The sequence below is a fragment of the Euleptes europaea genome, chromosome 6 (assembly GCF_029931775.1).
Source record: "Euleptes europaea isolate rEulEur1 chromosome 6, rEulEur1.hap1, whole genome shotgun sequence".
NCBI lineage: Eukaryota > Metazoa > Chordata > Lepidosauria > Squamata > Sphaerodactylidae > Euleptes > Euleptes europaea.
The window spans coordinates 52,833,952-52,861,576 of NC_079317.1; the positions used below are offsets into that span (position 1 = coordinate 52,833,952).

The 27,625-nt window shown below is 41.8% G+C and overlaps 1 protein-coding gene across 1 annotated transcript in view; it reads right to left on the reverse strand.

The window, feature by feature from the left end:
* Positions 1 to 1,248: 1,248 nt before the first annotated feature.
* Positions 1,249 to 27,625, reverse strand: part of ZNF106 (zinc finger protein 106) — a 57,234-nt gene continuing 30,857 nt past the window's right edge. Inside the window, exons 4-22 of the mRNA XM_056851016.1 lie at positions 25,626 to 25,820; positions 19,846 to 21,936; positions 18,082 to 18,706; positions 16,824 to 16,893; positions 16,391 to 16,545; positions 16,233 to 16,293; positions 13,627 to 13,980; positions 12,299 to 13,088; positions 11,538 to 11,593; positions 10,393 to 10,538; positions 9,821 to 9,955; positions 9,074 to 9,190; positions 8,215 to 8,406; positions 6,858 to 6,920; positions 6,075 to 6,194; positions 5,394 to 5,465; positions 4,567 to 4,638; positions 3,225 to 3,371; positions 1,249 to 1,588 (exon numbers count right to left, since the gene is read on the reverse strand). Coding sequence (XP_056706994.1) covers positions 1,532 to 1,588; positions 3,225 to 3,371; positions 4,567 to 4,638; positions 5,394 to 5,465; positions 6,075 to 6,194; positions 6,858 to 6,920; positions 8,215 to 8,406; positions 9,074 to 9,190; positions 9,821 to 9,955; positions 10,393 to 10,538; positions 11,538 to 11,593; positions 12,299 to 13,088; positions 13,627 to 13,980; positions 16,233 to 16,293; positions 16,391 to 16,545; positions 16,824 to 16,893; positions 18,082 to 18,706; positions 19,846 to 21,936; positions 25,626 to 25,820 — 5,518 coding nt within the window. The 3' untranslated portion in view covers positions 1,249 to 1,531. The remainder of the gene's footprint in view (positions 1,589 to 3,224; positions 3,372 to 4,566; positions 4,639 to 5,393; positions 5,466 to 6,074; positions 6,195 to 6,857; positions 6,921 to 8,214; positions 8,407 to 9,073; positions 9,191 to 9,820; positions 9,956 to 10,392; positions 10,539 to 11,537; positions 11,594 to 12,298; positions 13,089 to 13,626; positions 13,981 to 16,232; positions 16,294 to 16,390; positions 16,546 to 16,823; positions 16,894 to 18,081; positions 18,707 to 19,845; positions 21,937 to 25,625; positions 25,821 to 27,625) is intronic.

Genomic DNA, 27,625 nt, shown 5'->3' on the forward strand with positions numbered 1-27,625 from the left:
TATTTCCCCAGATAAACTTAAGAGGCTGTTTAGAAACTACGTTTATGCACAAAAAGGGAGGGCAATATTTTCCCCAGTAGCTTTTGAGAGGCAAGAATCAAATATACAGCAAGAACAGTGGAGAATAACCCTTTACTTCCTCAAGTTTGGGTAAATTGTAAAAAAAAAAAAAAAAAAAAAAAAAAAAAAAAAAAAAAACACTGCTTTCAAGCCTGTTCTGGTTCTTACCCTCATGGCTCTTTCAGGCCATTCACCTTAACTGAAGAATAAAATGACATTTAAATCTAAACAGCCATCCTCTTCAGTTACTGGTATCTCTATCTCTGTCTTTTTTTTTTTTTTTTGCTTATTCCAGAGGAAAACTGAAAATGATGAGAACACTGACTACAAAAGCAAAGAACAAACCACTTCAACAACAAAATAGTGGGAATTGCTGGAATGCCACCTGAATGAACATTTCTTCCCTGTGATTACACATAGGTTCTCCGCACTGCAACCAACGTCTTCAAGCAACTCTACATGGTGGTGATCATACGCACATAAACATTCAGCTTCTGCTTGGGCTCCTCAGACTGCAAAATCATGTTTCAAATCCAATAACCCTTTCTCTTACAGGGGAACTTCCAATTATTAAACCAGACCATAATGGAAACAAAGTCTGTTAAAAAGTCACTGTCCAAATATGGTTTTGAGTCCGAGTGTTAACCAGACAGGAAAAGAAAATGTTCAATAGAGATGCAAGACTCCAAAGCTCAATAGTTTACAATGCCACAAATAACTAAAACAAAAATTATATTCAGAATGTAGTTTAATTATTGTGAGAAGACCAGCACTGAACACATATAGACAATGCTTAAAAATAAGATGTTATCTGCATTGGTCTTTGCACCAATTAAAAATAAAAGCGCCAATAAATTGGTGTTTACATGGCTGTTGGGTGATGTGGTACCTATCACCCATCACCACAAACCTCTTTGGGGTACAAAAATGTACAGAAAATCAACTACAGCCGTGAATTGCTGTACAGGCTTAGGTAAGTCATATCTCATCATATGAAGTGGTACAAATATGTGATGAAGGAAACAGAGCAATCAATGCTTTTGTGATATTTCGGGAGGTTTTTTTTTTAGATTATTGAAACTGTCTAAATCCAAAAGTATAATATACCTGGGAGATCTTTCATACAACATAAAAACGGATGAACGCAACAGATTCTTTAAGCACCAGTTTCAGTACTAAGGTCTGAATCTTATATATACGCCATCTACTACTTTGAGAGTGTAGAATAAAAAGGAAAGGAGTTTGTTTCTCCTGATGAATAAAAACTTAAAACATTTGTGGTTGTTTGGTCTGAATCTGTCCATCATTCCTTTCTCTACAGAGCTGCATGCAAAAAGTTGTCTCTGTAGCAAAAAAAAGAAGAAGCCTTACTCCTCTTCGTACTCCAAGTAGGAACTCAGGAGGAAGAGGGACAAGACATGGAATTTCCAGTATAGAAAACGTACTTCCCAATGTGGGAGGTATAAACACTTCATGAGTCAATCTTGCTATCGTCTTCTGCATGTTTTTCAATATGTCCCACAGCATCCTGAGCAGAGAGAAAACAACAATGCTAAGTTTTTTTTAAATCCTCCTTTCCCACGTAGGCTCATCCTTCCTATCAACGTTATGAATCCCATCTCTTGGTTGTTTAATCTCCACAGTCCACATCAAATAGCTATGAGGACCGGCATCAAAGAAGTGGGGGTGGGGGTTATTGTGTGCCTCTTTCCATTAGCACCAGCATTTTCCTTCTCAGAGTTTCTCTGTAGTCAATAAGCTGGTAGTGACAGAGGACTTAGGAGTGCACGCATTCTGAATATATGTGCACACCTGCTCTGGCCTAACTGGAAATTTAGTATTAGCACTATTGTTCCCCCCCACCCCAAGACAAAACATGCATACTTTAGAAAGTCAGCATACAGAAGTAATCTGTATGGGGGCTGGGTCTGCTTACACCCAATGGGTTATTCCCCTTCTCTCTGCACTTCCACTATTTTGCTTATTTAACATCAACAAGTAGATATTTAGGGAGATTTTTTTAATACCAGGAAACAAACCGAATTCTATTGGTTCTTGTAGGTTATCCGGGCTGTGTAACCGTGGTTTTGGTATTTTCTTTCCTGACGTTTCGCCAGCAGCTGTGGCAGGCATCTTCAGAGGAGTAACACAGTAACACAGCTGCTGGCGAAACATCAGGAAAGAAAATACCAAGACCACGGTTACACAGCCCGGATAACCTACAAGAACCAATGAACTCTGACCGTGAAAGCCTTCGACGAATTCTATTGATTGGTCAATAAAATATTTTTATACATTAGTGAAGACTAAAAAAAAAATGAGGTAGTGGTACTAAAGTGTACACTCTGATGGTCCCTGAACCATCCAGATTTTTTAAAAAATTTGACAATTGTTCTGAAAAAAAGTAAATAAAGGGGAAATGTTGGTAAATGGCTGAGAACTCTGTATTTCCTCAGAGCTTCCAGCTCAATGTACCTACACTGGCTTCACCTGCCTTCATTCTGATCTATGGGTTGGAGTGTACAGAACAATGAATGGCTTCCATAGCAGCCCCAAATCCTTGGAAAAACTGCACCCAAGGATTAGGGGATCCTCAAGAACAATGATGTTTCTAGTGCAGGGGTTGTAAGCAGAAGCGAGATTTGGCAGAACTTGTTCTTTCCTGTCATGCTACAACAGATGTGTGCATCGGGGGTGTTATTTCTGCCAATTCCCCCTTTTCAGGGGCCCCAGTGGGAACAGAAGGCAGCAGAAGGCTATGCTGGGGAGGATGGGGTATAAATCTAACAAATAAATAATAAATAGAAATCCCACAACTCGCTCTGTTCCTGGTCTACAGAATCCCATCTTATAACTTAGCAATGGGTGGGGCTTTTTCATTTTTAAGGGCGAGTTCTTCTCTAGATTTGTTACTTTTGCACAGGACTTTAAAGTGATTATAATCACTTTGCTACTTAATACTTAAAAGGATTATTATGAACATTCTTTAAACACCTGTATGAACTGTAAACATCTTACTGATAACCTCTTTTCATAAACAGAGTTCGTGATGGAATTTTTTCTAATGCCTAAATATACTTAATCACTGTGACAGGCAGTATGAGCAGCCCCTCACAAACATTCTCTCTCCACTTTTTGTCTTATTCAGTTTCTTTAACGCATACCTGCTTGGACGTTTTCCGCGATGAGAAGAACGAATCACAGTTCTTCCAGCGACATTTTAGTGTTTGAAAGTTTGGGTTTGTGTGGTCATTTAACAAATGCTGTTTCAGGTGGTCCACAACTCCAAATATCAATGAACATCCGTGCCACTGATGAGAGAGAATTAAGTCAGACGTTACGGAGGAAGCATGGCAGAAGCTTAAAAGTGATCGCACTGCACGTGCGTTTTGTTCTTTTCCACTCACTGTTGTTAACTGTTAAACTAGCAGTTAAACTAGCATAACACTGATGCGGTGATGTTGATGTTGGAGAAAACACCTGTTCTCCTGTCAGACTGCTTACATGCAACCAAGTGAACCACGGAAAAATTTCAGACTTTCTTGCCACAAACATAGTGCATCAGAAGTGCCTCTCCACATATGCCACTGCAAAGTCATTTTATTGTGTTCAAATTACTGTTGTCCTTTGCAAAAAAAAAAAAAAAAAAAGGTTTCTCTTGTATTAGTAATGTCTAATATGGTGCTTCATTTCTGAAGTCCTTTTTTAATTCCTTGAGCACAATAAAATGACTTTGCAGTGACATATGTTGAGAGTCACTTCTGATGCAGTTCCCCTCCAAAGAAAAACTATAGACCTTAGGGCTTTGCAGACAGAATACACAAGTGTTGAGAAAAGACCTCTCTCTTCCAAAATACTAAGACTTGGGATAGCTAATAAACAGGGTTGACAAAAAATAGTTAATACCACACATAATTAATACATGGAACTCACTGTCAAAGCATGTGAAGATGGCTGCTAGCTTTGAAAAGGAGACTATATAAATTCTTGGAGGACAGGAAACGGCTATTTAGGCATGCAGGCTAATGGGATCTTCGGTCTTTTCCCAACTGCTTGAAGGGGAGCAGCACAGGGTCAGGGTTTTGGTTTCTGCGCCCCTGCTGTAGGTCTCCCAGAGCCAATGTGCTGTTCCCCCTCCCCCCGACTGCTAGGGCACACTTGCTATAGGAATACAGTCCCAAACAGCATTCTTGTCACAAGTTCTCTACCCTCTTGCTGTAACATTTCTGGCAGCCACAGAGGGCTCTTCCAATTTATAGTGACAGCCACGGCAAGTGTTGTAAAACAAAGATGATCTCCCTGAGAGTGGCAGCTGAGAACAGAATATGACACATCTTATTCTATGTCCTACAGGCATATTTAGGGTGATGCGTCTTTCTCATTCCTACAACCATTAAGATGGTCTTGGCTGGTCATTTAGAAGCTGACCAGTGAGGAGAACTTTCCTCAGCTTCCTGAGAACAAAACAGGCTTCAAGCCTAGGGAGGAAAAAACTGTGTTCTTTACCCAGCAACGATAATTCAGCATCAAGTTAAGCCGCACAGCTTGGATGCTGCCATCATAGCAGCCAGTGTAAATCTGAAAAGGGAAAAAATGGCCTCAGAAAAATCATAACATAAAAGCCTTCAAAGGAGAATTAAAGTTCTGCTAAAGGTATCATTTAAGGATCCTAAATTCAGAATTACAGAACCCCTCCACGTTATGAACCTCCTCCAGGAAACATGCAAAATCACAGCTGCACGTTAGCTATGCAACTAGCGATTGCTAATGGCTATACAAACAAGGAGCAGGCGAGTGGGGTTGTGTGAAATTTCTCCTTCAGCATTGGGACCATGAATAGTCATTTTAAAGGTCGCATTTTTTTAAAAAGAGCTTTGAGAGAGCTTCAAAATTGACCCTGCATAAATGGCCAACAGGTAGAGGGGTAGGAGAAGAAAAAAAGATGTTTCGAAGCATGATAGAAAGGTCCCAAATCTGCAGCTGACAGCCTTCTTGAAAAGGAGACTTGTCCCTATTTCAGATGGCTATAAAGTACAGACTGTTTTTTTCTGCCATGCCCTAAAATCTCCCCACCCCTCAACTTCCTTCCTTGTTGTGAACACCCATGAAGAGTTGTGGGGGACACAGTGGGCTGAAAAGCATTGTTCCTTTGAAGCAGGCAGTACACTGAGTGAGGAATGAGGTGAAAACTCCAATTATTGGAAGGAACCAAACATGAAATTATTTGCATAACCCTGACTACAAAATATGTGAGAAGGAGGAAACCACTCCAGGATTACTACTACCACTGAAAGTAAATCACTACTTTTAAAGAAAAGGGAAAAAACGGTTACCATGCTTTTATGAATGGTCATACACATAATCATATCCGAGTGTCCTCCGTAGACTTGCAAACGATCGTGAGACTTGGGAGGAGAAGAAAATTAAAAGCATCAGACACTTCACAAGCTGAGAAGTATGCGTTGTTCTTGAAAATAAGTTTACACAACTAAAATGCACGGACATAATAAGAAACCTAGGTCTTGCCATGCTTTACAGTTGTACCTCACTCATCTTATGAAATCCAAACGCCTTTCAGTCACGCATGGCTATAGGTGGTTCCCCCCAGAGAAAGCTTTTGGACAATGAAAGACTTAACTATGCTGATAATCCCATGGGTTTTGTCAGTGCTCAGCAAACCAACAAAGTAAAACAAAATCTAAGAGTAAAACATCCAGCTGCTGTGTGACTGTGCAGCACGGCTGCTCCGGTAGGCAAGAACAGGCTGCAGCAGCGTTTCAGTGAAGTGAAAACTAGCCGCTCCTACAGGGCTTCCTAATCTCTCAAGCTCAGCTTGGAGCAAAGGGGTTTTTGATCCAGTTCACATCTCCTTAAATGCATGAATGTTCAAACAAACCAACTAAAGACTCCCAGTCTGTGGGGAAAAAGAGGTTGCAGAAACAACACAGAATGCCACTTTTTAATAGAAGGTTATGAGAAGCAACATACATTAGAGCTGATATTTGTTCTTTTACCTGCAGCTCATAAACACGAACAAACTTATCCAAGCAGGCTGTTACCATAACTTTCCCCAGGATGTTCACAACCGTCACTGCATGGTTGTGTCCTTTGTAGATCCGTACAAGCTCCCCTGTCTGTAACAAAAATTACTTTTAAGTACAACACATATGGATATCCATATGTGAGCTTGCACATTTCTTATATTAAACATTCCTGACAGAACAGAACTTTAGTGGCACTCCAATTGCTTTAGAGCTTGGTGGTGGAAAGTGCCGTCCAGTGCTGTGGCCAACTTATGGCAACTCCATAAGGTTTTCAGGGCAAGAGACGTCCACAGGTGGTTTGCCATTGCCTGCCTCTGTACAGCAACCCTGGACTTCCTGGGTGGTCTCCCATCCAAGTACTAACCAGGGCTGATCTTGCTTAGCTCCTCAGATCTGATAAGATCAAGCTAGCCTGGGCCATCCAGGTCAGGGATAGAGGTGCAAGAAAGCAGGCTCTACAAAAGGTCAGTTAACACCTTGACCTCTGGCTCAACTTTTCAGTACACTGCAGTTGCTGGTAGGGAAGGCAGAATTAACACTGACACTAAGAAATGTGCCCACCCCGAAATTATGAGGTTAATCCCCCATAAGTATCTATTATGAGCTCACGCTTATTTATGCATTTCTCAGTAAAAAGGAAGAACCCAAATGTAAAGATACAAAATACATAGGAGATAATTAGCTAGAGGAAGGTCACTAAACAGTATCATAGCAACCATATTTTCTCAGTTTTTTATTGTATGAGCAACTTACATGTATGTTGTGGGCATGGACAGATTGGTCACTCGAACCGCTGAACACCAAGTCATTCACAACCTTTTAAGACAGACAACCTGATTACTGAGGATATTTCAAACACTGTCTCTATCCTACCCACTCTGCCTTGCACATTTTAGGTCTGCTGTAACAAGAGAATGAAATATGATGGGGACTCGACCAGTGCTTCCCAGCCTTTTTGGAACGGTGTCCCATAAGCCTAGATTTACTTGGTATGGTGACCCACTTAAAAAAACACACACAAAAACACATGCACAAATCAATAAAACTGGACCTACAGGGTGGGAAATGCTGGACTAGACAAGTCCATCAATTACCATTTGCCATGTTTGCTATGTTCAGAGGCACTACACACACCTCTGAGTACAAATTGCTGGGGGGAAACAGCGGGAAGGCTTTGACTTCTGTATGCATTGTTTCTGGGCCTTTCAGGACATCTGAGTGGCCTGCGTGAGAGGCAGGAGCCTGAATTAGACAGACCTTTGGCCTGAGCCCTCAGGACTGCTCTTCTACTCAGCACGTTGAAAGTTCATTTTGAAGAGAGCCTGAAATGCTTCTAGGCTCTATCCCACCTATTTATAAGCTAGCCACCTTAAACTGCAATCAGACATCATGACAAGTTAAAATTAAACTCCAGTCAGGCATTAACCATTCGCTCCTGTGCGGTCTGCATGTCTCTACCACCTCAAAGATCTCTCAAAATTTTTGAATCCCAGCTTGTAAATGAACTCCTGTTCACCCAGGCACCTGCATTCTGCCCAAGCCAGGAAGTATCCAGCCTGGCCCTACAGAACCAAAGATCTTTGAAAGTTCATTACATTTTTAAGAAGATTGTTATTTATTCAGAAAATTTACATGCTGCCTCTCCAAAGGCTGGCTTGAAGTGGCTCAAATAGTAAAACAATAAAATCATAAAAACAGCATGAAATTATCAGAAATCAATAGCCGTAAGAATAAGCAACAGTATAAAATGATAGCCCAAAGAGAATATTTTTAAAAATAGTCCTCAGGCTAGAAGCAGACTATAAAAACAGTTTTAAAACACTCTGCATTTCTCCAGAATCATCCTCCCCTTGTCTATCATCATATAGGTAGTTCCAAAAGCAATGGAATTTGATGAGGCGTGAGAGGGAACAGCAGGGGGTCACTTAGGGATCCTAGTGGAGACAGGAAAAAAAGAGCCTCTCCACACGAAAATATGGCATGCATTATTGTAAGTTACATAAATTGTACCAATCTTTGGTTGGTAATAAATAAGGTTTTCAGTTTTCAGAGATGGGAAAACTGCTGAAAGAAGCCTGTCCTTAAAAGGTCTTATTTTCTAATTAGTTACCTTCATACAGAGGACTGTTTTGCTATGACCTTCAAGGGTTCGAAGCAGAAGTCCATTTCGGGCATCTCGCACGCTGATCGTACAATCGTAAGATCCCACAATCAGTAACCTGCGTGCTCCTTCTTGGGCTGTAGCTAGACAGCTGATTGCTCTGGGACCATGGCAATCAAAGGTATCACCTTGTTTGTTATTCTGAGGAAACATGCAATTTTAAGCATTACTGACAATATTTCCAGTTAAAAGCAGTCTCCTTTTTAAAAAGCACTACTTAAATAACATGTCACAATAGTATGGCTATTCTACTTGCCCACTCAGGTTATTCGAGCGAAAGACAGCACCTTTCTCTACAACCTCATTTAATTTTCTAAGTAAGTATTTGTTGAGATCATTTTAATGCTACCTCTCTAGATACTTTCTCAAGACATCTCACATTTTTAAAAAAAAAGCATGGAGCGAATTTATTTGTCTATCCAGTTTATATCTTGTTCCAACCCAGAAGCTTTGTGCCTCCATACATTATTTCTATTCTTATATTAAAGAACAAGTTCCAAATGAAAATGAATTATTCTAAATATTCAGTTAACATCTCCAGCAGCAGCTTATGGTACACTTCTGTATATGAACATGTACAACTGGCTCCCTGGTGCCCAAATTATTCTGTCCTTTACTTCTGAAGCCACAGAAATGGTGGCACAAATTCCACTGGAAACGCTGTTTGTCCTTTCCAGGTTACCATGCAAGTTTTTAAAGCATGCATTCATAAACCAGAGATTTGATGCATTAAGCTATATATTTGAATAGAAAGACATCATTGGATCTCCTGACATGGTTCTATGGAATACACATCCTTCATACTGACCTTTATGCTGAAAGTGACCACGCTGCCATTTGCAAGTCCTGCGTAAAGGATTTTCCACCTAGTGTTCAGACAGAGTACACGGTCATCTAACCTAAACTGATCAATACGTTCTCTAGTCTGGAAAGAGGAAACAGATAGCATATTAAAAGCTTTGTTCTCCATGCACAGATAAGAGATCCTAAATGAAGTACCCCAAAGCTTTGTTTGCAACCGAATCTTCAGGCTTGGGAAGGCCAGGCTGTGATACCTGGGCAATGAAAACAGTGGCTTGGAGCCAAGGGATTGTTTTCACAGATAAAGATTTCTGTCTGGAGTATGACCATCCCACTTCCCCCTCCCTTTACAGACCAATTCCCACCCCCCATCCCACACACACAAATGCTGCTCCTGGAACAATATCTCAGGGGCATTTTGGGCTACAGTGGGAGGAAGCAAGACAGTCATGCCCCACAGATGGAAACATTTAAATCTGAGGACACCCTCTGATGGCGCTAACTTGATCTCTTTTAGCTCTATTACATATAGCGACAGCCCCTGTCCCCAACAGCTGCTACACCCTTCGGGGACCACCAGATGATGTCCAAAGTGGAGCATGCTATTTACGCTGTAGTTTTGGACAAACAGAGCAATCCTGTCTATATATTAGTTCCATCAGGTGAAAAGATAGAAGTATCTAGAATAGCAAACACACAAATTTGTTTATGAGATTGCACATCCTCAAATGGGTGCTACAGTATCTATAATTACCTTGATGTTGTAACAGTTTATATTGTGGTCACTGGAGCCAGAATAGAGAGCTGCATTTTTCCCATTAGTCTGAGTAACCAGCAGGCAGTTCACTTTTGAAGTGTGCCCTTCAAATACACCAACACATTTCCTGTTCTGGATGGAGAAAGGTATTGACAATATTAATTTACACTCTGATCCCAAATTGAGGCACCACCCAAGCACTGCATCTTCCAAATCAACCACCTATTTCCTGCTTATCTGCATTTATTTAAAACCAAAAATGTGTTAATCGTGCCTGAATGGTGCTCTCAAGTTACCTGTTTGTACCTTTAAAAATGCAGGTCTTAATAAGTCTGCCTAGCCTCCTGGAACCTGATCTACTAGATGTGCATTTTCTAAATAAACGGTTTCTTAAAAACATAACTAGGTTTCAAAAGATCTAAATAGATTTCATTTGGCTCTAGTTTCACTGAATTTATCCCCCATGGTCAATCCTCAAGGGGTTCACAGACTTAACATCTCATTAAGGAATGCTAGGGAACACTGCAAGTTAGCCTCTTTATCATAACTTGTTTAGCAAATCGACTTACCACCAAGTTATATGAACGGATAGTTTTGTCTGCTGAACAGGTGTACAGCAAATTCCCAAAAATCTGCATAGCATTCACTGCAGCTGAATGCCCTTCAAATACCCCTTCTGTAGGTTCTTCATCCTCCCCAGGCTCTGAAGAGACTTCTGTCAAACACAGGGGCCAAAACCTTCCATCAATCAAACTTTCTGCTCATAATACCAGGATGAAGGAAAACTCCCTGGTTCCCAAAAATCCCAAAGAGACCCTCAAAGTTGGCAGGATGTACTAATACAAATTTATTCCACTCGAATCAAAGAACACAAAGCAACTGCTAAAGAGTTCTCTGGCTGAGGGAATCAAAAAAGGAGCAACTTTGAGACACTAGAAACATACGACAATGTGAAATGAGGAAGCAACAGTGTGGACGGAAATGGCTGTTGGCTTAGGGGTACATTAGGAATGATCTATGAATCTTAATTACAGTAAACACAAAAAAACTCAATGACAGTGAAGATATTCACACTGCACTACAATGTAGTAAAACAGAAGTCTCTAGAGGAAAGCCAAGGAGCACTCTTGGTGGCCTGTTGGCAGCTTCAGACAAGCCTGGCAACAGCAAGCTATCAATCGTGATGTGAGCCACATGGCTGTTACTTTGCAGTGGGACAGGAAAGTTGCTGAATGCGCTTTAAATGAGCAATTTTCACAAAAGGCCCAAGCCCTGTAAGCTGACAGCCTATCTGGCCACACTGTACAATCTGAATCCTGTTTTGGACTATTTCGGCAATAACCAAAGACAGCCACTTAAGAGAAAGGAGACTGGTTCAACTCTGCTACAACGGGAAAAAGAGACCCCAGTCTTATCACCACATGCATTTACAGTCACCCAAGAAGTAAGAACTGTCTCAGTTTGTTTCAAAGAAATTACTCTTGTATGCAACATTAGAATTTTTACTCTTCTAAATATTAGTTTTCCCCACCCTTTTTCGACAACCTTCTGCAGCCTCAGTTTATTTTTTGAGGCACTTTAAAATTTACCCCTCTCAGAAGATGAGTTTGTATTCCTGTCGAATTCCAAAGAACCTGGCAATACGTCACACACAAAAAGGCTTCAAGATTGTTCTTCTCATCTCAACTTTAAACAAACGAACAAATGGATATACCTGATGAGTTTTTTGATCCTCTAATTGATGATATAGATGTCTGAGTCTCAGCCACGCTACAGAATAAAGAGAATAACACTGCCATTACAAAACTTAAAGCAATGTTAAAAAAAAATCTATCAGTTTTTACATAATTATTATATATAGTGGCTTGGATCCTAAGTTGCTATTCCATCGGTATTTCCCATTGGAGAAGGAGGGGAGAGCAACTTTTCAGATTCATCTTCCTATTGTAGACCTCCATGTTGCCCCCGCCCCCCAGGTCTACTGATCCACAGGAGCACAAATGGGGGAGGGAGGCAGCTGCAGTGAGAAAAGGGAAAGTTGCCTGCCTCTACCACAACTCTCCTCACACTTCTTAGGATGAAGCCAGTGTGTTGGATCAAAAATACCATAAGTGGAGTTCTGGTAACAATGAAGCTTTTCCAGCTCTCATCTCAGCCTAAGATTCCTGAAATTTGTTACTGAGGTACAGGGGACCCTCAGGAACAGTCTGGGAGTGAGTGAAGGTCTGCCGCGGGGAACAGCGGATATTGGGAGAACTCACACATACTCCTGCTGGTGGAAGTGTCTTATGACTTTATGAATCCAACCCAGTATTTATAAGTCACCTCTCTGACTTATGCCAGAGGTGACCTAGAATATTACAGACAATAAGCAACAAGAAGGTGATTAATCAAAATCAAAAGCCAACAAAATCTATCACAATCCAACAAACAAATTGCAGCAGCACTAGAAGTATCACACACTTCCCAACTCACCTTCTACCAATGCCATCCCTATAGTTTGTTCCAATTTCACTAGTAGAGCTCACTTCATCATAGCCAGACCGAGAAGCTTCTCTTAAAAGCTGCTCTGGGGAGCTCAAGGAGTCCCTCTTGGAAGGGCTGTCCGGTTTCTCATCTCCTGACTCTGAGGAAGTAATGGCCACCACTTCAAGAGGAGATTTGGGGACCTCCACAAATTCCAGAGACGTGTCACTCTCATTCTCATCCTTCTTCCCATTTTTTTCCTGAGTAGCCTCTGCATCTTTTTGCTTTGGAGGGGTGGATGTAGTAACTTTTTCTCCTTTGGGCGCCTTTATAGACTTGACTTTCCTGAAAGGTTTCGAGTCACTTACATCCTGCTCTGTGTCACTGTTCTCGGGCACATGGGCTGCTCGCAGTGCTTTCTTCTTCTTCAGCTTCTTCTTTTTCTTGCTTAATTTGCTCTCTATGGAGACCAGAGTAGAGACTGCCATCTGCTCAAGCTGCTCAGTGGCCTGTTTGGGACCTTCATTCACAGGCATTTCAGAAGGGAAGGTTCTGCTCTGAAGGGAACTAGTGCACTGTTCTGAGATGGGATTCTCTGCAGGGTCTTTGTTTTCTTTGGTCTTCACTGACTCTAAAGATGGTGAACAGCTGAGGGGGAAACAGCCAGATAAGCTGGTGGTCTCCTTTTCAGGAACAGGATCTTGGACATCTTGATTAGGTTGCTGTAAATCAATGAGCCCTGACAAAGACATGGAAGCACAGATTACAGGGTACATGGAAGATTTCTGGCTTGCATTCCCTGAAGAAAGAAAATGGGATATCTATTTTCACATACTGTTTAATATGTATGCACCCTAATCCTAACTCTTGAAATCAAGCTGTAGTGGCTCAGGTTCTCCTAGAACTTTCTGGTCCTGACCTTTGAATGAGCGGGAGGAGCAGCCCGCTCAGGGAGACTTTCCTCCACTGATGGAGAATGACAGATTCTAAGGTTAAATTCAAGCTCCATTAATTAAGACAGCAGCTGACACACAAACTACAGCCATCATGTTAGCAAAGTTTGTCGAGCAACTAGTGTATGTTCCTGGGAATCCCTTTTGAGCAGGATCCAACCCTTAGTGTCATGCAGTTTTCTTCAGCAGGCCGGCTCCCCCCACCCCACTTCCTTTGCTGCACTTTGGCTCAACTGGCAAAGCAACAGAGTTGAGCTAGGTCCTACTCTGACCTTTTGCTCACTGGCAGCCCAGGAACAGGGAGTGAACAGTGGGGCTCAAGCTAACATACACAGATACTTTAATAGAACAGTTCATTTTCTAATAAGAGTTAAGCTAACATACCATCTTGCAACTGGAGTTCTGCTAGTGGAGAACAAGGAGAGCTCTGCAGTAGTGTATTCATATTTTCTTCTCCAGGCTTTGGAGATGCAGGTTCTTGCTTGATTTGAATGGACGAATCAGGAACTGTGACAGCTCCCAGGACCCCAGTAGTTTGGAATGTGGGTGGGACGCTTACTTGGAGAGGGGCTGCCAAGACAGCTGGGGATATCTGGGCTGAGAGGTGCGAAACGTTTTTCAGAGGAGGAACGAGAAGACCCGAATTAGCATTTAGGGCCTCTGTCAGCTGAAGCTTGCACTTTCTTTTTTCACTCGAGCTGTTGGGATGAACCTGCTGTTCGGAAGGCTCATACGTTTCTAGAGAAACAGGAGAAGTGTACTTCAGCGAGATCCACAGGTCCTGGGATGTAAGGTCAGGGGGAACTGTGTTGGATGCCTCCTTGGAGAGGCTGTGTTTCCTGTTCCTCTGCAGCAGGAGAGTGAGCCCCCTATGCCTCTGGTAATGGGTGTATGTGTGTGTGTGTGTGTGTGTGTTGAACCTGGCCCCCTTTTTTGAGAAGCCCAAGGAAGCTAGTTCAGGTCAAGCATGCCAGTTGCCCTTTCAGAGCGCTCACAGCCATAGCACAACTCTCGGCCCGAGGGGAAACTATCTTATGTTTCTCAATGAATCACAGCTCTCATAACTGCAAACCAGCCTTTTCAAACTCTTTACTCTTAGGGAGTTTTCTTTCTGCAAATATTGAAATTGCAAGACACATGTCTGTCTTTATTGGTGGAAATTTATCCTTTTCCATTTTTTGAGATATTATTCTTCAAAAAAGTCAGGAAACCGAGTAAGCATTTTTAGTCTGAGTAATAACCATCTTCCAGATTTAAGCAATGATATTTGTTATGATCAAAATGCAATTTGATATTTTTAATTCATTCCTGATGACTCATGATTGCAGAATTGTGCAATAGTTCTTTTTGTTATTAAAATTGTATTTGGGGAATGCAAACAGCTCCTTTGCATCTAATAATATTTAGGATTGATTAAGGATACTTATGATGTTAGGTTATTTATCTTTTAAACTGTGAAATATTCTTTGAGGTTAACATATGGAACTGTGAAGTAGCTTCTTTTGATGCTTAAACATTGTCCATACTTATATATATATTTGGTCCATGATTCCCAGCATAGCCTTGGTGATGGTGGAGGTGGTGGAAAGTGCTGTCCAGTCACAGCTGACGTAGGGTGACCCGGTAGGGTTTTCAAAGCAAGAGATGTTCAGATTGCCTGCCTCTGTATGGGATGAGAAAACTGTGTCTGGCCCAAGGTCATGTGGAGGAGTGGGGAATCGAACCTGGTTCTCCAGATTAGAGTCCGCCGCTCTTAACCACTAAACCATGCTGGCTGTCAGCAAAGCCTTACCAGTGGTCAAAAGGGACTCCCTTCCTTCAGTTTTGACTGGTGGGAAAGCTGGGTGGATCAAACCTGGTATCTTTGGAACTATGCAATATTTTATACATGAATTATGATTTATTTGCTCGTGCAAATTTAGCATTTGACATTAGGATGTATTTATAGATAGTACACATTTGGTTAATTAATATGAATTTAGGATGGAAGTACCATACAAATGGAACCCTTCTATTCCTACATTTTAAATGTGGAAGATTTAAAACATGCTCTTTACCTACAGGAGAATTACACAACTTTAAGGTTCACAATGAGGAAATTGAAATTGTTCAAGACTTTCTATTCCTTGGCTCCACCATCAACCAAAAGGGAGACTGCAGCCAAGAAATCAGAAGGAGATTGAGACTGGGAAGGGCAGCCATGAAGGAGCTAGAAAAGCTTTTGAAGTGTAAGGATGTGTCATTGGCCACCAAGACTAGATTAATTCATGCCATCGTATTCCCTATTACTATGTATGGGGGTGAAAGCTGGACAGTGAAGAAAGCTGATAGGAAGAAAATAGATTCCTTTAAAATGTGGTGTTGGAGGACAGTGTTACGAATTCTGTGGACTGCAAAAAAAAACAAATCAGTGGGTTATAGATCAAATCAAGCCTGAACTGATCCTAGAAGCTAAAATGAATAAACTGAGGCTATCGTATTTTGGTCACGTCATGAGACGGCAAGAGTCACTGGAAAAGACCGTCATGATAGGAAAAGTTGAGGGCAGCAGGAAAAGAGGAAGACCCAACAAGAGATGGATTGACTCAATAAAGGAAGCCACAGCCTTCAATTTGCAAGATCTGAGCAAGGCTGTCAAAGATAGGACATTTTGGAGGACTTTCATTCATAGGGTCACCATGAGTCGGAAGCGACTTGATGGCACTTAACACACACACACACACACACACACACACACTTTACCCACAGATCCTTGTTCTTTGAATCCTGTGGAATTTAAAACATTCAGCATCTCTACGTGAGATGGTGAGTCATGAGCAAGATTCAAACAACCTAATTTTTTTGTTTGCTTTACTTCAGTTAGCATTTGCGAAAGGTTTACAATGAGAGTATCTCAGAATCCTGCCATGAAGGGAGATAACTGCAAATATCCAAGCCTTATATCATATGAAGGTCAAGGGTTAGTAGAACAACAGTATGGGTCCAAGTACCTTGAAGCCCCTGCAGGATCTCAATTCTCTGGCTCCTCAAAGTGCCCATTTCCACAGATATCTAAGAATACAAAAAAAAAGAATTCCAATCAGGTCCATCAAAAGACATCACCTTGAAACTACCAGAGCTTGAACTAATGGAGCTCAGATGTGGTCACCTGTTGTTTCAGTACAAGGAGTCGCTGAACTTCAATATAAGCTGCCTGTAAAGCAGCTCGAGCCTGCAACAGGCTTCCATCCACACACTGAAATGACTTGCTCAATTCTTCTTCCCTCAGGGAAATAGACAACAACTGGTCTACCTGAGAACGTTCTGGAAGAGAAAAATGGGTTACAAGATTTGACTTGGCAAGTCGCTTCTTTTAGTGGAAGAAATAGGATCCCTATAGGAGACATCCCCCAAACATTTTAAGCTAGAAACAATAACTACAACAACATCCATATCTTGGGCAGGTCCTGTTTGTTGCATTTCTAATAATGTATGTATACAGTGTTTGATGTAGGCTGCCTTAGGGCCATCCAGGGAGAAACGTGAAGTATAAACACATAAACAAATAAATCAATGCATCTTGATTTCTCACTACCACACACCTTTTTTGCCTTTAATCTTCCTTCGCTTATTCTTTCTTTCTAGACTTGGAATTTCCGGAGAGGAGCCCTCCTGCAAATTAAAGATAAGTATTCCTTATTAGCTAAAGTGGTATAATGGTGGTTTTGGATAATAGCTACAAATTTAACAGCTATCCCTGTCTATAAACATAGATTTGGACAAGTGAGATTTTTAATAGGCAATACATTTTGGAAGTGGCACAGTAAATATATGCCAATGGGTTATACTTAATTTGGCCTTAGGGTTGATGGAGAAATAAATACTACTGACCAATTATAACCTTTGCACATGAAGATGCAGGAGTAAGGCATGATGAACCAAAATCACTAAAGAGAATGTGTCAAGGCAGGCAATAAAACCACACTTTATTTAAAACATTTTTATGCTGCCTTTCCACCCAATTAGGGTCCACAAGGTAGCAATTATAAAAATGTTAAAGCAATTAAACAATTAAAAATGCAGTTCAAATTATAAAATTATTCAATTAAAAAAACATATAAACACTAGAACAAGGGCTAACAACCCTTACTGGGGATATTCCAGATGAAACAAAAAAGTATTCACCTGCTGGCAAAAGACACCGTTAGAGGGAGACAGAAGAACATCCATGGGGAAAGAATTTCAAAGTTTGGGTGCCACGATGGAGAAGGCCCTTTCTCGGGTTGCCAACCATCCATGGATTCAGCACATGGACCAGCAACTCATTTACTTTTTATTTATTGGCAGTCCTGAGATTTTAAACTGCCGTCTTCTATGTGTTCTATTATAGTTATTTTATTTATAATGTAAGCCGCCTTAAGTGCCACAAGGTAGAAAGGCAGCAAGTAAATGTTTTAAATGAATAAATCAAATAAATAAAATGCCCACAGATCTTCCTGGCGTTGCCCTCCCTCCAGCACTTATTTCTGGCCCAGGGAAACTTTATTTCCAGGGATGTGGGACTCATGGAGTAATAACCACACAGGCTGGTGGGCTGCAACGAGGAAGGAGAAAGCGTAAAATCACTCCCTTTTTAATCTTCCATATGCAGAGGCAGAAACGGTGATTTCATGCCCTTTCTCCTGCCCATGTGGCTAGTACTCTGAACAGGCCCCACAATGCTGGGAATAAGCTTCCCCAGGGTTAAAAAAGGACTGCTGGAGGGAGGGGAAAGTGGGGATGATCCATGACTGTCAGCGGAAGGTGCCAATGGACCGCTGAATCCAACCCACAATGTCTAACAATATTCAGACAACTTACTCCGGTCGCTCTTCTTTTTTTGCCAATTCCCTGGCTGTCATTCTGTTCATTGCCAGATGTATAGCTGCTGTCAGTGGCTGCGTCGACGGCACTGGACGCAGCAAGGGCTGAAGCCAAGCAGTATCTTTCCCCTGGACTTTCCAGCATATCTTGGCTTTCAAGTAGCTGTGCTCTGTATTCTGGGCTCCTATGGATTTCTTTTGCGCCAGCTGTGCCGAGGCTGCGGGCATCAGGGGGGGTCTGTAGGCTGAGCCTCCTTCCATTGGCGATGGAGTCAGTTCTGAATGGTGATGAAGGGAGAGAAGATGCCTCTTGTTTCACCCGAGGCAAAGCATCTGCATGCATCTGGAACCCAGAAGTTGCACCCTCGGTAACCATCACTGAACTGATCTGCCTCGGCTCGTTTTCTTTGCTCGGGCCATGATTGTCAAAGAAACTGTAAGCAGAAGCCGTCTTCTCTATCGCCACACTACTTTCGGAGAGGCTACGTTTTCTAATGGATCCAGGGGAGCTGACGGAGATCCCTTCCCAGTGGAACCCTTCAAGAGTGGTAAGATCAGGCTCCTCACCCAACCCAAGACCTTCCTGTTCGTTCTGGATGAGAGGGACCATCTCAATGCCAAACCTTCAACAGACAAAAAAAAAAAATGAAATGCTTAACTGTGAACCCTAACTGAAACAAAAAATCCTGATCAATACACAGTTGAATAGTTATAGGTGAACCTAAAGTATTACAACAGTGGTACTGTGTTTTTTATCAAAAGAAAAACTTCACAAATGTATGGAAGAAACAGCAAATAAGGATCTTTTTCATGAAAGAATATGTAAATAATGCTTTCATTTAATTAATCAGCATGTCTAAATGTTGTGTAAAGGATAGAAGCAGACCAGAAGGCATTCTATTTCTTACCAAGGAAGGCAAGATGAAATTTACAATACTTAAACCTGCCAAGAGTTTTGCACCATTCATACTGTTGCTTTAAAAATTAGAAACCTACTGAAGCAAGTCTGACTAACTAGGCTTATAGCATTCTACCTGTGCCCTATATTTTCTAGTTCAAATGCCAACATTCTGTCTTGGAACCAAGCTCTGGTGGTAGTTAGCTAGGTGAAGCTGAAACTGCAATATCAATATTGCAGGCAACCTTGCGCATAAATGTCTGTTAAACAAGAAATATGAAGCAGTCTCCTCACCCTACATTCCTTACTTACCTCACCTGTGTAATACTATTTTAAAATAAATTATGTTTAATGCCCTGATGTACAGTTAGTGAGTTGGATCCAGAAATCTGTTGATGCAAGGAGCATGACTTTTTGCTACATTCCCTGTTGAGGCAGTAGCATAAAGCAATCATTTTATCCCCAGTGACATTACATTTACGCTGCCATCTTTTATTTAAAGCCCGCCCTCCCTCAGCAACACCGGGCTAAGGGCGGCTTACATCGTAATTAAATACTTCAATCCAGTTCCTCCTCCTGACAACTTTATCTGCTTTTATTTGCGATTTTGCACCTTCCCATGAAAATCTATGATGTATTATATGATAAATCATTTTTCAGAGGCCAGAGGGAGGAAAGGCAGCAGCCAGGTGCCCCCTTCATTATGCCTCAATCCAATTCAAGAATGAAAAGTGCTCGTATTTGCTCTTGCATTTTGCTAGTTTTTATGAGTGGTTTTACCTTTTTGCATAGACTGCTTTGACAGCACATGTCGAAAACTACTGCATGGGTAAGAACCATGTTTAAGGCTGATGGACTACAAACCTTGGTAAACCTTTGCCAAGCTCTTGTTTCTTCTTTGTCACCTGCTGAATGACCTGCTCCCAGTTGACATTTCTACGAGAGACACTAATAATCTGCCTTAAGGTAGGCCTGAGCCCGGATTCCTTCTCTGCCTCACTCTTTCGATGACCACTGACATTCCGAATGCGCCTGGCACTGTTGAGATTGGGCTCTGGCAGATGTGTACCAGTCTTGCTCTTCAAACTAGCGCGCCATGTCAAGTCTCTTTGGAGAGAAGCTGGAAAGCCAAGCTTACTCAGTTCAGGGAGGAGAGGACCAGAAGGCTGCCCAACTGCACTTTTCTGCAGTTCATGATTTAAATGAGCTTCATAATCTTCCTCTTCGGGATGATCACTCAATTTTGTAACATCTTCCTCACCGTCCTCTTCCTGGGTTGCTTTCAAGTCGATATCTAAATTGCATTGACAGTGTGAGAGGGATTCTATGGACTCCATTTCGAATTCAGAGTAGTGTTTGTCAATATGCCCCGATTCTCCTAGGTCGTCAATGTTTTTTGTTGCAGTATGGTCAGTTTCTGCGGGTTCATGGGACGAACAAGTATTTGAGGGGGCACTGTTGGTTCCTGCTGTGTCTCTGTAACTCTCTTCCTCCAACCTACCTATCTGGGACTCATGCAGGGAACGTGCAGGTCCCTTATTACTCCATTCTTGATTTCCATGAGTTCTTGTATAAGGGTTCAAGGGAGCAGTCTGCAAAGAATGGCTACACTTCAGTTCTTGCTCGGCTTTCCATAATACTTCACTTAGGCTTTCATTGCTGTCCAACACATTTCTGACGCCTTTGGAATCATATTCATTGCTCAGCCTAGATTCATAAGAGGAAGAACTGCCAGCCTCTAAGTCTAATGCGTTCAGCTGACTCTGACACTCTCCAGAAGATAATAAAAGTTGGACATGTTTCAAGAGATTCTTTGGGCTTCTCTTTTGAGCAGATGGCTTTAAATCTGGAATAGCAAGAAGCGGAGACTTCAGGGATGGCATCCTATGGCCTCTGCTTTCTGCTTGGTCTGATTTTTTCCCGCTGGTGAATTCAGTTGGCTCTTTGCATGGCACAAGTTTGCTGGTTGCTGTTTTTGAATTGGAGGATACTGAAAAGCTTTCTTCCCATTTTTTAAATGTTGGGTCTTTGATTTTAGGATCTGTCCATTTTGGAGTTGAGGATGGTGACAGATGGACAGAATCTGTTTTCTCTGGTACTTTAGACATATTCTTATCAGACAATGGTGGCAGTTCTACAGTTTTCTGAGAGGGATATGGAGCCCAACGACTTGCCTTTTCTCGGGAAGGGCTGCTGCACTTTCCATTTACTTTGGAGGCTTTGCTATCTTGCTGCGCAGAAGTGCTAAAGCTCAGCAACCCATCTGGAGGAAGGTGATCACTAGTGAAATCCAATAAGCAATCCCGGTTGTCATTTTCATTCATGTGGCCTAGATAAGGTACCACAGACCCACTATCCTGCCACTGCCAGGCGTACATTTCTCCACTGTATTTATCCTGTCCATTCTTGCTTTGAAACCAGGGGACATCCAAATTGTCTATTTGGGAGATATTATTTGCAGCTCTATTTCTTCCTAAATTCCAGCCACCTCCACTTTGCTGACCTAGTTTCCAGTTACCCCCAGAGTTTTTGGACTGCCAACCAGAAAATATATTTTTCCCTTCAGAATTCCATCTGGAGTTTCTTCCTCTGCCACCACGATGCCAGCCTGATGGCCCGCCTCCAGAATTCTGATGCCAAGCACCTCCAGCATTCCCATAATTATGATATCGATTTGAAGGCACTCCAGAATTATTTTGATGCCACCCAGGCCTTCCTCTCTGGCTGCCAGGATGCCTATTATTTGGGTTCCTTGTAGAATGTGCAAATTTGCCTTGTCTAGAATTTAAGAAGCCATCGTTTTCCCATTTCCAGTCTCTAGGAAGTGGCCCACGATGGTACCGTGATGAAGAATCATAGGGTTCTCTGTCTTGGTAAGTTCTATCATCTTGCCGTCTTTGTGACCTTCTGTCTTCGGTTTCTGTTTCATGGTTCACACGGCAGGCTTCACTTGTCCTAGAAAGACACAAACTTTTAAAAACTTTTGTGACTACTCTCACTCACTCCAAGCAACTGTTCGCTTTAAAAAAAAGTAAAAAGATTAAACTTTCTCCAAAATCTCTCTGAATTATGTGAAGCTGAATTTTGTTTTTTTGGTTGTTGTTTTTCTTTTTTATATGCCGATTTCCTCTACCACTTAAAGAAGAATCAAACCAGCTTACAATCACCTTCCCTTCCCCTCCCACAACAGGCACCCTGTGAGGTAGGTGGGGCTGAGAGAGTGTGACTAGCCCAAGGTCACCCAGCTGGTTTCATGTGTAGTAGTGGGGAAACAAATCCAGTTCACCAGATTAGACTCCACCACTCATGTGGAGGAGTGGGGAATCAAACCCGGTTCTCCAGATCAGAGTCTACTGCCCCAAACCACCACTCTTAACCACTATACCATGTTGGCTCTCGTTTGCTATTTTGCTACTCATTTGCTAATGAAAAGCAGCAATCATTTGCCTGGGCAGTAGACACCCAACCCAGGCAAGTAAAGTCCCAGGGAAGCTGCCTGGACAATCTTTTCAGTGAGCATCCCCATCTACTGCTCATTAGTTTCATTTAAAACTCTGAGGCACACCTTAACCTTGGCAATAAAAACATAACTCAACACAAAATTCCATAAATAAAGCAGCTCCAGGCTGCTTTGTCAAGCACACCAAAGACAAATTCTCCTTTGCTTCCCTATGGCTTGGATGCTAGCCTTTCTCTGCTTTCGAAAGGACATTCTGATCAACCAGGGTAAGGATGATTCTCCTTCTGCAGACCCCTACGATGCCTAGGGATACAAGGACCCCCCCTACAATGTCATTTTGAGGGGACCCAGCAGGCCAGGCTGAAATGTTCCCCTCCATCTAGCACAGTTCTGCTCGCACTAGACAAGATCTGCTTCCATGTGACTGCTTGAAATGCGGATTGGAGATCTACCTTTTCATTTTTTCAAAACATGCATATAAAACGGGCAGCTTTTCAAGCAGCTGGCTCCTTGAACTGTGAAGCCTCCACTGGTAGATGATGCCCCAATATTATTAGAGTATAACCATCCATGAAGTCATTAGTTGACATGACAAACTACATTTCTGGCATTGGGACTGTTTTCTGGAGAACTGCACGCCCCCTGAGAATATAACAGTTAACCATTTCCCACCTACAGAGCATGGTCCAGAGGGGCATGTTTACATCATCAATACCCTTCCATCAATTTTAGCTTCACTTCCACAAACTGCCACTACACAACCACCTATACTGGTCATCCTACTCACAAGCTCAAAAAATAGTTTGGCATGAGTGCTGCTCAAAAAAGGATTGGAATATTAGTAACTGATCCGTCAAACATTATCAGTTCACTGGTCAAAAGGCTACCTGTTTTTTTTGGCATGGCCAATTGTTTTATGAAACCAAGAAACCCTTGTGTAAGTGGCAGAAATACACTCCAACTGACATCTTAATGGCCAGGCTGAAAAATTCCCCATGTTCTTCCATGTAGTTGGAGCACTCATGATTTTAGGTTAAGATTTTTAAAGAGGCAAAACGTAATTACACAAGCCCATTTGCCTTTTGCAATCAAGTTCCCCTCCCAAAACCTAGTACCCAGAGCTAAAGAACCTAGTTCTTTAGAGCAATTTGGTACAATTTATTTTACACAGGCTAGTTTTCCTGTACTGCCACTGTAAAGTACCACAACAGAGACTAGGAAGAATTAGAATTAGTTAATGGAAGATGATCCTGGATACGCAGTTATGAAATATTACAGACAGGAGAAATGTTAGAAAAGCAGCAAGAGTTCTTGAAGAACATTAAACAAAGATTTATTCTAGCCATGGTAGACAAGGCATTCTTTCAGTTAGCATCAATCATGTTTAATGCAATGTTTCCAAGACCATTTTTCTGTAACTCTCATGCTTTGGTAGTCTACCCAGAGGACTCTATCTAGGCTTGTCAAGAAATGAATAGAATAGCTTTATCACTACTTTACAAGGACAAATGCTACTTTAAGCAGAGTAGACTTGATCTGATTGCCAGAGCTAATTTATCCTGTAAAAATCAAGACAAGAACTTTCAGTGTCAAAATGCAGCAAGGGCCGTTTTTCTTTTCTCCCTGTAGGATACTGGAGACATAAGGGTAGGAACATTTCACACTATGGCATCCCTCTTCACAACTCCTGATCATGGGTATGCTTATGGTTTCGAGTTGCATATCCTTTTTTAACTCTGACTACTCTCAAAGTCTCTAGTAGCTCCATAAATGGGCTTCAATGATCACTGAATTTATGGATCATTGCAAATTCCAAGGAGAAAAGTCAATCACAAGGATTGCGCCTAAGTGACTGGGGCTTTTAAATCCACTACTAATGTGACTAGATCAGATGACAGAAGGATATGTGAGTACGACTAACAACTCTAGGATAGCCCTTTTCTAGTCTACCAAGGATGATGCTATTAGGGAATTTCAAACACCTCTTAGAAAATCCCAGTACTAGAATATATAAAAATATATTTTCTGGTTAGAGAAAGAATTACATCTATTAGAACACTGACCAGTATGAGTAATACATAATTTAGAGAACCGGTGAACTTGGATCCAGAGATCAAAAGGTACTTCTTCCCATGTGGAAGGGAGAAGGGGATGCACCAATTCACCTTCCACCTGTAGCACCTGTTCCTCCAAACTGTGGCTCCAGAAGAGACCTTCAAAAACACCCCATTTAGGGTACAGTGGTCTATAAGTAGGAGAATCCAGTAGAACCCCCACACAAAAAGAGAGGCACCTTCCGTTCACACAGCAAGATCTTTGCATACACTTAAGAGTAAGCAACAGTTGTGTACAGTAACAAAAGTTGCCTCTAGTTCTTTAAACTGTATACTATCAAATGTAACATGATACAAGCAGCGCACACTTCACAAAAGTTTCAGGGGCAGGCTGTACCTTGATATGTGAATACACAGAAGATCTAATGTAAGGGAAACATAAACTGGGCAGAGCCTCAAGATCCAAATGCCCTGGACTGACAAAGAATTTAGGTGAACTAAAATTTTCTCCCAGGCTCACTTCAAAAACAGTCTCTCAGAACCATACTGCAGAAAGTTATAAGCAACATACTTTTACAAGACTAAAATGCCTCTAAGAAGTTTTAACATTTACATAATTTCTATTAAATAGCTACATAATTATACCTGCATAACTCTGAAACACAGCGTGCTCCCTTTATACCAGACACAATCACATTTTGTCTGGGAACACGCAGGGTGTCCAATGCTACAGGCGTAGATACTGCGACCTCTGCAAAATGTCTAATCAGGCTATTCACAGTATGAGCCACGAACACAGTATTTCAGGAAAGGACCTCAACGCACTTGTATAGCTACATACACAAGAAAAGATCAGCTGTCAGCCATAGGATCGAATCAACATTCTGTCATACTGTTTGCATTAGGGTCAACTTTCACAGTTCTCTGCCCTGAAAACATGACTCAAAGACTACATACCAAATATCAAAAGTTGTATACTAAAAATAGAAACTTATCTAGCTCTTGTGACTCTTCCAACTGTAGGCAAAAGCAGACTATACTAAGTGCCCTGAACTGCCTTGCCAACATTTTCCTACGTTCACAGAGCTCTGCAAAGTACTACTGAACTACTGAAACATAGACACACTCACCGGTTCTGCTCATTTCTTTGCTTGATTAACTGGATGAGTTCCTTGTCAAAGTATTCTTCGTCAGCGTCTTCCTTCCCTTCATCTCCATCGTGGGCTTCAACGTTGTCTTTGTGCAGCTGGCTGGAGATGTGCTTAGCGTAGGCTGTCAAGCCCACCACTGTCACCTGGCACACCTGGCACTCGTGGTTGCTGTCCCTGGGGAAAGAAGGAGAACGAGGACACTCAATTCTTCCCACAGGCATGGCAAACAATGCTGCTCTGACTCAAGTTTCCTCTGAATGGGCCAGTCGCAGGTCAATCATGCGCAAGGTCTACTAGCCCAAACTGTAATATTATTGTTGTTGTTTTTAAACTTCACAAAACTTTATCACTTTTTTCTTTAGCGGATTAGCTGATTTTGGTTACTTCTTGTTAAGGCTTTAGATTTCTTTCCAACAATCAAGAGGTAAGAGACTTGTGGGGATAATCGGTGTCAGCTGGAATTCTTCTTGGATTGTTGTACTCAAAACCTTTTGTCAGAGGAAACATTGAGGAGGTGGTGGCAGAGTGGAGGGCTTGCAGAGCTAGCAGAAGCTGCCCTGAAGCACCTCCATGGTGCCAGCTGCACTGAGGAAACCCAGTGATGGAGTCCAGATTTAATCTCAGTCTCAGCTTTCACCCTCCCATGGAAGTCAGCAGAAGGGAGGGGAGAAAACACCCCTGCAACCAATCCTAACAGAGTGAAACTTGAACTGGGACAGCTGGCACAGTGGCCTGGAATTCAAAGACTCCTGTGGCACAGCAAACGAAAGGAGGGAGTCTCCAGTTCACTGTACTTTATTTGGTTCAGAAGACGCATGTGAAGTCCACTCTCTGCTGTGCAAGGGATTATCCCTAAAGACACAAAATTATTTCAGTTGGAAGAAGCCAACAACTGTGTGAGACAAGTGGCCACACTCTGATTTCAGCAAAGACTGAAAGGCTTGCAATCCTTGCATTGTCTGAGCAACCCACATGCAAAAATAAGGACATTCCATTGGAAAGAAAATAGGTGAATAGCAGTTAATATATTCTATGACAGTGTTCCACAATATGGTGATATCCAACAAAGAAACTTCAATAACTGCTGATATTATGGCATGCTCCAAATTCTACTCATATGGTGATATCTAATAAAGAAACTTCAATAACTGCTTCAGTGTGTAACATCATACTTCTGACATTATGGCATGTTCCAAATTCTATTTAGACACTGGTTGCACTCAGACATCACATTTAACTGGAGAGCCACCCCAGAGCTTTACATTCAAAAGTTATAGGATTACGTCACAAGCTCTCCCCTTGTTCAAGACACATCTCCCAAACCCATCCTGGCTCCTCATTACATGCTTTCTTTAACTAACTATTTGGGAATCATTGCACCGAGAACATCTATTGTGCATTTTTTTATCATCTATTTTCAAATAAGGCAAACATATGCTTTAGGCATTTTACTTTACATCAAAGCATCATGCCATTGTCTCTTTGTAATGTGGCTTTTAGTACAGCTGTGAAATCACTTGGATAGAAATATTTGCTAACGAAGTGCCAGAAATCCCCATCTCCGGGGTCACAACCATCTTCAGTATTTTGCAAAGAATTTCCATCAAAGGAAATGAGGCCCAAGAATCTTCTTCCACCTCTGCAATTTTTAAAAAATGTGAAAGGCAAAACCAAGGAAGACATCCTTCACCCACTCACAAGGTATTAGGACTAATGGCCTTCAGCATGTTTTGGCAAGAGAGGCCAGCTGGACGTTAAATCAAGAGGAAGGCCTTTTTAAAGGGGCTTCCACTTGCACTTTCAGTTAATTCCTATATAAATAGGAAGGCCACAATCCAAAGAACCGTACAGCTGCAAGTTCAAGGCAGTTTTGGGCTTCCTTTCTTGAAAAGCACCCTCCCACATGCAAATACATTCTGAAGCAAGGGAGACTTTCTGAAGCAATTTGTAAAATGGCATTTTGGGAGGGGGGGTGGCTG